Consider the following 13,175-nt stretch of genomic DNA (forward strand, 5'->3'; position numbering starts at 1 on the left):
TAAGAAGAAAATTAATAGAAAAATTGTATACAGTTACAAGATCCTGAGACTTTTTGCTTCGATCCTGAGTTAAAGTGAAACAGGTTATGTCGAATTTGAATCTATCTCTTTCTACGAAGTGGTTTCATACTGAGCACTAGTAGACGCTGGTAGATGCTGCCTCCAGGTGATCACGTACAATACAGCGAGGTAAAGGACAGAGGATTAGAGTCTTAGATTCTTGATTTCTAAAGTCTAAAGCTTCATTACGAATTTCGTGTCACAATTCGTCGTTACAAATAATACCTGATTTTAAGCTTCTTAGTGAGAATCGAGTATTTTGTACACTTCATTTTTACCACGGATTGCTTTATGATTTATAGGTAGCCAATTTATTCGGCACGTATGTGTAAACGTATGTATAAACTTAAATTATGAAAATGATATTCACGACATATATATAGTACTACAGAAATACAGCTTGTTACATAGCAATGTGTCGAATTGTAGAAACGTTTTGTTTGTGCTCTTCTACTGAACTTACGCATACGTAGGTATGTGTGTAAAATCTGCGTAACTTTGTACATGTAGATACCGTTGTACACGATTATACAGGGTTAAACACGGTTGGACAGGATTGGACATAGTTACATTCGGTTACACAATTCGTGTTACGAATACACTTTGAACTTGTTAATTGAATACGTATGTAACGAGCAAAGGCAATTATTGTGATTAATGTTGTAATTATTATTGATTAACAAGTTGAAGAGGTTATAAATTATTGTCGATTGAAAGTATTTCGGGCGTTTTTATGGTCCTCCTCGTACAATGCGTGCAGTTTCTGAACGATATTTTTCGTTCTATCGGAAATGAAATGGTCTACTCGACCCAGCAAGTTCACGCATCGAACCATCATATCGAAACCTTTGTTTACTCTTTCTGCTCGATTGATACGAGCGATCGATTTATCGGGCATGCTGTTTTTCCAGGACAGTTTTCTCAAGACGTTATCCAGTTCCTTCCCGCATACTCCTTTGGTGGTTTCCGTAATCGTCTGACAAAACGGTATTTATTGAATCTTTTTAAATAGGCAAGTCGAATCAAAGGAATTGCTGGACTTACCAGGGAAACGACGAACACTAACAGCAACGGTATTTTCATATCCTAATTTATGCCCAATATTACATGTATATGTATATTATATATTAATCCTTTTGAAATAAGGCAATTACTGGCAATGCTATGCTCTCTGACATTGCTTGTTGCGATTTAACGAATTTATTCGTGACTCTCGAACGAATATATGCATGTGTTATGTGCTCATCGGAACGGTATGTGCTGACACGGTACGAGGAATGTTTGAAAAACGTAAATCATTCTGAAACTTTGAGCAATGCTGTCGATAAATATGATAAATGATGAAATTAATCTGCCGTATAATGCATAAGAATAACCACACGTTACCATCCACGCATTAATAATTTGTCAAGCATATTTAATTTATTCCTCGTTCCGAGTGCAGGTGACGGAAACGCTTGAAAACGAAACTATTAACATATGTATACGTACATACATATATTGTATATCATAGCAGCGCAAAATTTCAATATTCTCGATAATAACGTATTAAATATAATACGTTATTATATATATAATATATAATTATATATTATAATTAATATATATATATATATTATATATTATAATTATATATAATATATATATAATATATATATATATATATATATATATGTTGATATACATGATAGAAAATTATACAATGCATTTTACTCTTTGCCGAATGGCAAACGTGAAATGGAAGGGAATCAATAAGAGGAGAATCGTTAAACCGATTGTAACATGTATTTGTTTTAGCGCTTATTATACATTATACACGTATACACACAAAGTGCAAGCACAATTGTAGTATCAAGTGATCCACATGTAAGGCGGTAACGGCGGTATTAATCTAAAACGTAACCGAAGAATCTTCGATCGATCGGTGTTAATTTGCTTTACCAGAAGCGCGTGGGAAACTGTTACAAGTTCGATTCTACTTCGGTGAGAAATTACTATTTCATGAACTAATTACAGATTGATATTTATCATGGATGACTAATTCTTTCGAACTTGTAAACTTCTGGTATCTGGGAATGAAGGGACTGCGGAGGAAGAAAATATCGAAGAAATTAGTCTTTTTTGGGAGTAGCCGCGGTTTGCTGAAGCACATTGTTTATGTTCTGTGTGGCTTCTACGGTCAAGTCGACCGCCTGTTTCGTAAACTTGGCGATCTCGTCCTGAATCTTGCTCGAGTGCTGACTCAGTGTCTTCGCTGTGTTATCGGATTCTGTGAGCACCGCTTGTACACCTAGCTTGAATTTCTCCTCCAATTCGGCTAGCTGTTGCTTCGCGTTTCCACTGGTAACATCATCCAGGCCTTTGGTGATCTTCCCTTTCACGTCGTTCCACACCGTTTCCAACTCGGGGCCTTTGCTTTGAATCTGAAACAACGATCACCGACGATTTCTTCCAATTGCCGCTGCGACACGTGTTCGTTACGTTTCGTTTCACCGATAATGGCTATAGCTCGTTCAAAAATGTACACACGATCGTACGCGTGTATTTCGAATACTCTCCGTGCTCGATGAACTTTTTTTCTTTTTTCATGAATTATCAGGTCAATGTTTTGTACGTGAAGTAAAAGGCAAAGCAATGAAAATAGCAAGAGATGGAAATAATAACATCAAAAACAAATAATAAACAAATAATAATACATCTCGACTAGATTAAATTAGAAAGTTGAAAGAAACGTAAATCGAATACCTCTTTTGTAACGTTCTTCAAGTACGTTTCAAAGGTCGCCACGAAGTTGGTCGTTTGTTCCTTAACGTTTTGCAGGAGCTTCTCTTGATCGGGCAGGTTCAGTTTCTCTTGGATTTGTTTCGTGATACTGTTGATGTTGCTTTGGGCTTGATTAATAAGTTCGGTTAATTGATTCCCTTGGGTATTGGTGTTAGTGGAAGCGGTCTCGGTGGCCGGCGTGACTCTAGCCTCCGTAACCACAACCGCCAGTGCTAACGCGATCGCGAAGATGCTCTTCATTTTTCGATAGTTTTTTTTTCGCTCTCGCGAACTCTCAACTTACTTAACAATTAGGAATCGACTGATCATCCTGCTGTCCGAGCTACCCAGTTTTATAGGCGATTCTTATCGAGAGAGAGTGCAGGAGGGCACCGTATTTCTTATCTCGTTTCGACGACGATGAATCACAATACACGCAAACGCACGCATACTTGCAGATTCAACGATGAGATCCGGGTAGCGATCGTGTACAATAACTCGACAAATCGTAGAAAGAATTGAATGCGTTAATAAAGGGGTTGATCGCGGTACAGACGCGGATCAGTCGCAGGTCGCAGCAGAGAGCCGCGAGTCTCGACGCAGTTGCAGCAAAGTCGCGGGACGCGGCACACATGCGGTACAATTGGCATGACAACAGACGGTTCTTGTAGGCTTTTGGATCTGTGTTTGGCGCTTAAAGATCATCGCCAAGAATCAGTTATTGATTAGGATTTTGAAATTAGGATTGCAAAATAGGCGATGGACAGTGTTCTCACAGTAGTACCTGTTTCAGCTGGAAAAGTAACGTTTATTGCCCGCGTTCGAAATAACGAATCATGCAAATTTCAAACACTCGATCTCGGGACTGATACCTAAAAGTCAGAGGTGAAAAGCGTCATCGGTATTATCTGTAATTTCGGATCGCCGTTTTCTTTCTGGGAATCAATTGCAAATCGATGCTGCATAATATGATTCAAGACTTTGCATTTCATGCTGGATTGCGATTATTTGCTTAGAATAGATGGCTCGTTCGATTGTTTGGTCGTTAAGTTGTTTGGATGTTTGATCGTTTCGTTGTATGTTCAGTAAATAGCGATTCTCTTGAAGCGATGGATCAAGGGGGCAAGGTCTCGGAGGAAAGTCTACACTTTTGTTGCATTTGCCGATTACTTATTACGTTCGCCAATGCCACGCGTAACGTTTCTCGAATTTTTCCGAACCGAGAATGGCAAAGCCACTTGCGAATCTAGCCAGCCATGCTCGTTTGTTATGCATACGAGACGGAGTTATTTCCAGAAATAATTTTGCACGAAAGATTCGACGAATATCTTCTAGATTATATGCAATAAAATCAATTCTTCTTGACATTTACGTATCCGTGATAGGATAACAATTTTTTGCCTGTGTTTAAGAACGAAGCACCGGCGATATGGCTTTTCTCTTCAATAAAATAGATATGTGGAAAACATGTGGACAGAATCATTGCGTAAGCAATACTGTACAGCAGTAGATACCAATTGCAAGTAACCGGTATACATAGCATAACGCCATTGCGAGTAGATAATATTTTTCTTAATAAAGTTCGCAATTGATCCAACGTTGTTTTCCGATTCTCTGGGCCACGCTTCGGCCGGTTTTTATCTTTCATTCAGAAGATTCAAAAGAACGGTGAGCTGTGCTTCTTGTCGAGATTCTATCAGCTTCACAACGCTCATTGTATGTGTTACGATTACCTTGAAATGCAACCGATTGTTACGAATGACGTGTTACATTGTGGCATCGCGTCGCATCGCATCGTTCATCGAAGCTTCGGGGGACCATACACGCGTAGGTTCGTATGCAAATGTTAAAAAAGGAATCTTGTTGAACTATTTTGTTTTTTCAGAATCTATTCAAATCCCCGATAGAATCGCGAGGATTACGATCACAAGGGTGAACCTTAAAATCGAATTTCTAGCTTAGGTTTTGAGTAGGGCAAATAATTTCCGATGATATGTTTCGGTGTGCGTGTGTTTTATATTATTTTATTCGCAGAATTGGTCTCACAAGTGCTTTACATAACGACGATCATCGATTAATCGTACAACATATTGTGTCATATATTCTGATAAAATAGAATATCGTTTTTTTATCTCGGCGCTCGATGTCAAAGTTGACGCTGCTTTCAACTTCGTGTTACGCAACGTGCCACCGAGCGGCGTTCACGAAGAACAAAGGGAAATTTTGTAATCTCTACGAGATCGTTCGACTAAAAATATATATGTTTCAAGTACAGTTTATGTGCGGTTAAAAAAAAAGAAAAGGAAAGGAAAGTTGCACCGCACGCGAGCAGGTGTACGCGTAGGCCGCGCTGTTGTATAATATAACATTGTTAGATATCGTATAGTATTGCATAATATCGCATAATATGTAGATAACATGTGGAGGATGATTAATCGTGGAGCTTTTCACCGATCTTCTCGGCTTCCTTGCGGATATGTTCACCAGCCTGGTTCAACAATGTTTTTGCTTTCTCGATGGCATCGTTGAAGTTGCTCTCGTTCACCCATTCACCCATTTTCTGGTTCAACGTATCGGATGCGCTGCTCCAAGCTTTTTTCACCTGGTCCGCGATGTTATCCAAACTGTTGGGCGTTGTTGGGGCTGCTTGCGGATCGTCCGGCACAGGATTCGCCTAGCCCAAACCGTAACGATTAATAAGCGAATGGTCGCGGCCATTTCGGTTCCCTACTTTTTCTTTCGTTTCATAGGTCAGAATAATTCGAAGAATTTTGCTATAATTACGCAACGATTTCTTAGCCGAACGTCAATGTCAACAGGAATGATTTCAGGATTCGCCTAGCCCAAACCGTAACGATTAATAAGCGAATGGTCGCGGCCATTTCGGTTCCCTAGTTTTTCTTTCGTTTCATAGGCCAGAATAATTCGAAGAATTTTGCTATAATTACGCAACGATTTCTTAGCCGAACGTCAATGTCAACAGGAATGATTTCAGGATTCGCCTAGACCAAACCGTAACGATTAATAAGCGAATGGTCGCGGCCATTTCGGTTCCCTATTTTTTCTTTCGTTTCATAGGTCAGAATAAGTCGAAGAATTTTGCTGCAATTACGCAACGATTTCTTAGCCGAATGTCAATGTCAACAGGAATGATTTCAACAAAACTACGTTATATTGTTGGAGACAGTTCGTTCGTTTACGAGTGAATCTGTCCTGGTTATTGAAAAAAACTGTATCAAAAAATGTTTCACTGCTGACGTGAGATTCTTTTTTACTGGTATTGTTTTACTGACTTTTATTTCGGCGTATCAGTAAAGTCTGAAATATAAAATCTAACAATAAGCAGTGTCACGACCATTTCGGTTCCCTATTTTTTCTTTCGTTTCATAGGTCAGAATAATTCGAAGAATTTTGCTACAATTACGCAACGATTTCTTAATCGAATGTCAATGTCAACAGGAACGATTTCAACGAAACTACGTTATATTGCTGGAGACAGTTCGTTCGTTTACGAGTTATTGAAAAAAACTGTATCAAAAAATGTTTCACTACTGACGTGAGATTCTTTTTTACTGGCATTGTTTTAATACGGTGTATCGGTAAAGTCTGAAATCTGAAATCTAACAACAAGCAGTTTCATCGTTCGAAATGATTGCAAACACATACCTGGAAGATGTAGAACAGGCAGACCATCAAGAGGGCCGTAAATAAAAATCGAGCCATGGTATTAGTAGGTGCGTTTCCTGCGTTAGAAGCGTGGAGCAGCAGTGCGATAGTTTTCGTCGGAGAGACGGCGGTAAACTGCTTTACTAGAAGCGGCGTGACAAACGACCACCAGTACCATCAAACGAATTAAGTTCAAAGATCACTCGGCAATAATCAACGACTCGAACGACACGAACCGACTCCGGCCTCAGCGCTCCCGCGAGACCCCAATAATCAACGAATCACAGGCCTCTTTGCTCCCGCGAGATCTGTCTATTTCTTTCGTGGTTGGTCTTTGTCGATCAACGGCAAAACGGTGCAACACGATTAGACACGACCGGGCACGACTAGACACGACTAGAGACTCGACTAAACGCGACACGATCGTTTCTACCGCCCCGTTGGAAACCGAAATCAATTGCTCACCCACGAGACCGCCAGCTTTTATCGGAAACAATTATTCTACGTCGCGGAGTGAATTGCGTTTTTCCCGATCCATTCTATTGTCCCGCCGGAAATTGTATAATCACAGGTGCCCCCTCCGTGCCCCCTGTCTCTCGCCGTTTCGTACCCCGGTTATCTTTGAGAATCCTCGATGCGCCGGTCGATGAGTCACGCGATCGATCGATCGGCGAAATAAATCTCTTTCGTCGAACGTTTCGCGTTCGCGCTAAGCTGCGAAGCCCGCTGAGTTCGCTGAAAACGATTCTGAAATCGACGCGGTCAGGTTTTGCAAATCGTAAACATGGTGTTCCAATGTCAGTTTTATTTTACAGACTTCCCTGGTATACTTGGTTTACAAACGAGCACAAACATTTTCTCTTGTCCGACGGATGCGATTGATTACGGTATACATTACATGCACGACATATTACCTGCGCCGCGTCAACGACGAAGACGCTCGACCGCAAAGAAGTTATCGCATGCGGCGATCGTTAGAATTCGCGGATCGAATACATATAGAATACGGTCGGTCGTTCGATCCCGTGTACGTTTCATCTTGATTGGTCCCGACTTGAACGGATTAAAGTTGATCGGGCCGCGCGCTCCCTGGAATCGCGCGCAAGCCCGATCAAAGCTGCGTCTCTCTCTCTCTCTTTCTCTCTCTGTACCTGTCTCCTCGTGTCTGTGTCGTCTCTAGGAAGAATAACGATCGTGTTCTCCGAAGAGGAATCAACGTTGCCCAGGATTGGATCAATTTTGTTCGCGGCTAGATTGCGATGTTACGATCTATGCTGCAAGGGTTGTTTTCGCCGGTCGCGACGTTCGAAACAGCCCGCCGTAAGGGCCGTTGTTTACGAACGAACGGGCAAACATCGTCGAAAGTTGAACGGTGAATTTACGCGCGGTCCGATATTTCATCGAGTTTGTGCCGGTGCCGTCGAGGCGAGATCGGCGTACGGTGAGATATTTTTATAACGCTGTTCGATGGCTTTCAGATAGTCCACGTGAGTTCGCGATTGATAATTCGAAGGCGCGGTCCACGAATAAATGTACGGAAACGGGGCAGTGTAATAATTCGGATTCTCTTGTACCGCGAACGGAAAGAGAGACGCGGGTTCGATGCCGGCCGACTTTGCGACGTAAATTGCAGGCGGAACGGTTGCCATATAACCACCTGCCGTCAACGAGTCGAACGGAGCAGCAACGTTTCGCGGACGCGACAACGAGATCGCTAAAGGAGACGATTCGAGTCGCGGCGAGTAGCTCGGCGAATCGATTTTAAAGGATTCCAACTTCGGTATTTCGAATAACGCTGCCGGAAACGGAAGGTCATCGTTCGTGGCTTTGTGCAAGAATTTGTTCGAATTAGACCTCGATCGCATCATTATTGCGTTGTGTCTGGTTACCTTATCGTTGTTATCATCATCATTATTATCATTATTATTATTATTATTATCATTATTATTATTATTATTATCATCATTATCATTATTATCATTATTATTATTATTATTATTATCATTATTATTATTATTATTATTATTATCATTATCATCATTATTATTATTATTATTATTGTATGCCACTGTTTCTAACTGCGAAGAAGGCGAGAAGAAATCGGCTTGAAAGGCTCGCCCTATTCGAAGCGGCGAAGGCATTTCGTTCTGTAGGAGAAATTCCTGGGCGTTCCTCAAAGGATTAATTATATCGTTTTGAATTTTAGACGACGATTCGTCCGTAATCATCGAACTTGGATAGAACACTCTATGGAGCAGATCTTTTCCGTCGTTCAGTATTCTGTCCGCGGATGGACTGATCTGAATTTTCGATAAAAAAGATGAAATTAAATTTTTTGCCGGGGCAACGATACGTTCCTGCAAGTCGAACGGGCGAGGACCGTGATGTAGATCTTGCACCGTGTCGGCGATATCGTTTATAATATCGAGAACTCGCGAGAACGACTCGTGACGGAGAAATCGATCCAACAACGATTCCACGAACGATATTATTCTCTCGTGCGAGAAAGGTTTGCCTTCGAAATGATCCGACAAGTATCTCCGTATTAAATGCAACGTGTCTTCTTTCGCGGCCACCAACTCTTTCCGCAGTCCGTGTACAACGTCTTCATCGAAGTGCGAACCGACGAGCTCGGCGACCCGACCGACAAAATTTTTAACGGCAATCTCCAGCCGATTCCAAGTCCTCAGAATGTCGTCGATAGGGACAGAGTTTTGAATGACAACGAACAGATATTCGAGATACTCGGGATTGTTCAGAAACCTCTCGACGTGCTTCAAACAATATTCTACGACTTCGAAGGGACTTTTGCCCGCGAGGTGGTCGAACAACGAGATCAAATGATTCTGTTGGCTTTTCGCATCGAACAGTTGTTCGTCGAATCCCAATTCGTACAGTAAATTCTCAATGGCGATCAACGCGTAATGCAGCAACCTGTCGGCCTCGCAGAAGATCTCGTGCACCATGGCACCGGCCTCGCGATCGTGAACGAACTCTGAAGCTTCCGTTTTACAGGAGCAACTCTGCCGTTGTTCCCGTATAAACAACGACGGATCATCGGGTCCCGTTTCGATTCCGCTCTCAGGCTCTCTTTTGATTTCCGCACTGAGAAGTACTGGATCCGTTTCTATCGTCCTGTCGACGATCCGATGCATCATCGGCAATGAGCTCGATTCGTCGTCGTCGGCGGTGGTGTTCTGAAAGGAATCGTTCTTTCTGTCTCACGATGACGAACGCTATTAAAAAGTCAGTTTTACCTGCATCTCATTTTCCCATGGTATTGTCGACAGTGACTGGTCTGAATCGGTCGTTGTCGCTTGCAAATCATTTTCCAGAACTTTCCAAGATTCTTTGACGCTCGGCGAGATCTAGGAGCAATTAATTAAATACGAAAGGAACGATGGAGTTCGTAACAACGATCGATTATAGATCGACCATCGAGAAAACAATGTATGACAATTACCCATATTTTTCCCGTCGTTTCCTCCTGGCTCTGTCGGATCGTTGGATCACTGTGCGAGTTCTCGTCGGCAAACACTAGAATACCGGAAAATATTACCGCCGCGAACGAAAGAACAAACGAACGTACGTTTCTCATACTTTTTATTGAAAGATACACTCGTCGATTTCATCTGGCGATGGTTCACATACCTACCTTCATATATATACTCGCGTGATCGATATCTCGTCGGACAAGAGAGCACGTATACCGTGAGCAATTTCGACAACAATAAAGATTGCTACTTTATGGAAATCAAGTTTGACGCGATACCGACGATCGGAAGACGATTTCATTTGCCCCGATTTCTTGAAGATCTCATTCGGCTTGATCGACTTAACCCTTAGAGCTCTATGGACGCATGTATGCGTTCGGCGAAAGTCATCCGTGTAGCCTAAGACCGCATTTATGTGTTTTCTCTAAGTCATCGGCCTGGACTAAGGGCGCATATATGCGTTTGTCGATTTTTTCAATCAATATGCAGTTATTTTCGTGTAAAATTAATACAGGGACACTCGTTAGTAATTTGCCTTCCTTAGGTAGGCGGTTGGGCAATATTAGGGCCATAAAAGTCCCCGGGAATTTCCGAAACGGAAATCCCATTTTATGTCCCACTCTCTGACCAATTTGATTTCAAAATAATTACCTGCACTGTCACCTTTTCGCGACTCAAAGCACTCAAAACGACTCAGTCAGCAGTATCGTCTTGTATAATTTATTACTATAATTTATTACTGTTTGCGCCTTGAATAGTCACTTCAGTGTGGCAAAAAAGTATTCCGCCCCCAGCGATGGTCAGCGATAGCCGCGCTTCGTCCCTACGAATTGTTTCGGTCAGGAGTATTCAGAGCTCAAAAGGTTAAGGATATTTAGTCCTTTAACGATTACACATGCAAGAAACGATCCAACTGAACGCGACGAGTTACGACTACGTGAAACGAAGGAAGAGACAGAAAAAGTAGACGAAGATGAAATCAAAGACTTGTAATCGAGAAGCACTGTATTTTCTTATTGGGAGCATTAAAACGAAATGCATGTCACAAGCCAAACAATTAAGATCGTATGGCAAGGTCGAAGCGTTAGAATCTGCTGCAGACGACCGGAAAATCGGCGTCGGTCAACGTGTAAACAAACAACCGTTGCTTCGCTGATACTGTGTCTATCGCCGAGCTTGTACGCTTCGAATTCGACTGATTCATAGTTTTGCGATTCAGATCCGGCTTCTCGTGGAATAGACGCGTAAAACTCTGTTATTTCGAACTGCAACTGTTTATACAAATTTACTTCTTTATAAGCTACCGTTGAAAATGTGATGGGAAATGATGTTAAGAATTACTATATAAGAGGTTAAGTACTTTAGGCGAGCTTTGCTTCATTAAGTTACTAAAGAATGTATCTAGAATCAGCTACAGTAAATTCTCCCGAATTTTCGTTCAGTTTGTAAACAAAAATGGACGATTTGGGAAGAGGAGATGCGATTATTCGAGCCTCGCGGCTCAGTTTTATACAGGGTGTCCCAAAAATGTCTCGTAATCCGGAAATGGCGGGTTCCTCGGATCATTTGAAGCAACTTCTTCCTTCAAAAAAATTTTCTCCGAGGCACCGTTAACGAGTTATTAACGAAAAAGCAGTGACCAATAAGAATCGAGTACGGCTGACGCGAGGCGGCCTAGCCAACCAGCGCACGAAGCCCAGTTCCGCTCATTAGCTCGGTCGCCTCGCGCCAGCTAAGCTCGCCTCTCATTGGTCACTGTTTTTCGTTAATAACTCGTCAACGGTGCCTCGGAGAACATTTTTGTAAAGGAAGAAGTTGCTTCAAATGACCTGAGGAACCCGCCGCCTTCGGATTGCGAGACATTTTTGGAACACCCTGTAGTTTCCGATCGTCAACAGTTATAAAAACGAGGTGCAAGGCTCGAATAATCGTATCTGCTCTTGCCAAATTGTCCATTTTTATTTTCAAGCTGGAAGAAAATTCGGGAGAATTCTCTGTATTCAGACCTAATGTAATAACGTCAATATATGACCGTAAAGGGTTAACATCCGCGCGACTGCGGAACTTGGCAAGCAGGAACAAGTATTCTATCGATTCGTGTGGTGAGTCCTTTCAATCGTTGAACGTGTTTGGCCGTAGGTGGACTGGATGTGTTTCTGAAACGGAAGAGAAGAGAAAAGAAAGAAGAGGCACGGTACGGTCTTTGCGAGAGCGAAAGAATTACGTTCGATCGAGAACAATCGTACGCGTGAAACTTACTCTTTGACGGGAACTGGAACCATAATTAAGAAGTTATACTTTTTCAACGGGGCGAACGGGACAGTATCGCCGACAGGCGGAAGATAAGTATTGTACGCGTATGTTTTTCCTCGCAGGGTGTCTTTGTTCAGCATCTCCTCTCTCCTTGACCATTCTGTTGTAGTCGTTGGGCAAGGCGCTTGTATGACGATTGGGTATTCGAGGCGAAGCGAACGGGGCATTGAGCACATGTCCGAAACGATTTTTAAGTTCAAGGACAATGGAACCTTCTGCTCTTCCACGGGTGGTTTCGGCCCCTGAAATTCATTGATCTTGTTTTTTCCTCCGCCAATGTCTTTCTCCGTCGCTTCTTCTTGCCACGAAAAAGCATTTGTTCGCAAGAATAGGTTCGAATTGTTCGCAAGTCATCGAGCATGGACTTTTACCTCGATCCTGATTGGTAGTTGCCGACTCGGACCGACACACGGTTCGCCATACGTCACGATTTTCGGTCCGTCGAAGACAAGGCTGCGACAACGTCTAAGACAAACTCCGATAACCAGCCAGATCAATATTCCCGGTTTTCCCGACTGCATGATGAACAAACTGTATCTTCGACTCGAGATTACGATAATACTGTTGGCCAGAACGATCGCGCACACTTTAATATACGAGTACAGTACATCGGAAACGATTCTCCTTCCTGTTTATTGTTCGACCAAGCTGTTAGATGTTTTCCGTTTCGCAATAATTATTCCCAAATACACGTGAACGGATGCGAAGGTACGAAAAACGCGCGATTTCTCCATCTAGAAATTTCACAGATCCTGGAACGTGCCGGCGAACAAAATTCACCGGGCAAATATTATCCGCGGATGTTATAAGATCCCAACGACGAACGTGTTTATGAACGCGGAGATGAAACGCACGTAGCGCGATAGGATCTGCCCATCG

The 13,175-nt window shown here is 42.3% G+C and overlaps 3 protein-coding genes across 4 annotated transcripts; all 3 read right to left on the minus strand.

Annotated features, from left to right (window-relative positions):
• Window positions 1–1,826: 1,826 nt before the first annotated feature.
• A4 (apolipophorin-III-like protein) lies at window positions 1,827–3,158 on the minus strand. The gene is made up of 2 exons (XM_033486106.2): window positions 2,806–3,158; window positions 1,827–2,483 (listed from the first exon to the last, which is right to left on the minus strand). The coding sequence occupies exons 1-2, from the start codon at window positions 3,082–3,084 to the stop codon at window positions 2,172–2,174; spliced, it is 591 nt and encodes a 196-aa protein (XP_033341997.1). The 5' UTR covers window positions 3,085–3,158; the 3' UTR covers window positions 1,827–2,171.
• A 1,673-nt stretch (window positions 3,159–4,831) lies between these two features.
• Window positions 4,832–10,830, minus strand: LOC117229552 (uncharacterized). 2 transcript variants are annotated; one of them, XR_013032967.1, is made up of 4 exons: window positions 9,953–10,830; window positions 9,747–9,857; window positions 6,490–9,686; window positions 4,832–5,497 (listed from the first exon to the last, which is right to left on the minus strand). XR_013032967.1 is itself a non-coding variant. In XM_076520139.1 (2 exons), the coding sequence occupies exons 1-2, from the start codon at window positions 6,544–6,546 to the stop codon at window positions 5,255–5,257; spliced, it is 300 nt and encodes a 99-aa protein (XP_076376254.1). In that variant the 5' UTR covers window positions 6,547–6,928; the 3' UTR covers window positions 4,832–5,254. The 2 variants fall into 2 exon arrangements, 1 of the variants encoding a protein (XP_076376254.1); XM_076520139.1 differs by lacking the exons at window positions 9,747–9,857; window positions 9,953–10,830 and having other exon boundaries at window positions 6,490–6,928.
• A 127-nt stretch (window positions 10,831–10,957) lies between these two features.
• LOC117229554 (uncharacterized) lies at window positions 10,958–13,169 on the minus strand. Its single transcript, XM_033486107.2, has 3 exons — window positions 12,668–13,169; window positions 12,243–12,538; window positions 10,958–12,139 (listed from the first exon to the last, which is right to left on the minus strand). The coding sequence occupies exons 1-3, from the start codon at window positions 12,815–12,817 to the stop codon at window positions 12,025–12,027; spliced, it is 561 nt and encodes a 186-aa protein (XP_033341998.2). The 5' UTR covers window positions 12,818–13,169; the 3' UTR covers window positions 10,958–12,024.
• Window positions 13,170–13,175: the final 6 nt, after the last annotated feature.

This window comes from Megalopta genalis, chromosome 3 (genome assembly GCF_051020955.1).
Source record: "Megalopta genalis isolate 19385.01 chromosome 3, iyMegGena1_principal, whole genome shotgun sequence".
NCBI classification, from domain to species: domain Eukaryota; kingdom Metazoa; phylum Arthropoda; class Insecta; order Hymenoptera; family Halictidae; genus Megalopta; species Megalopta genalis.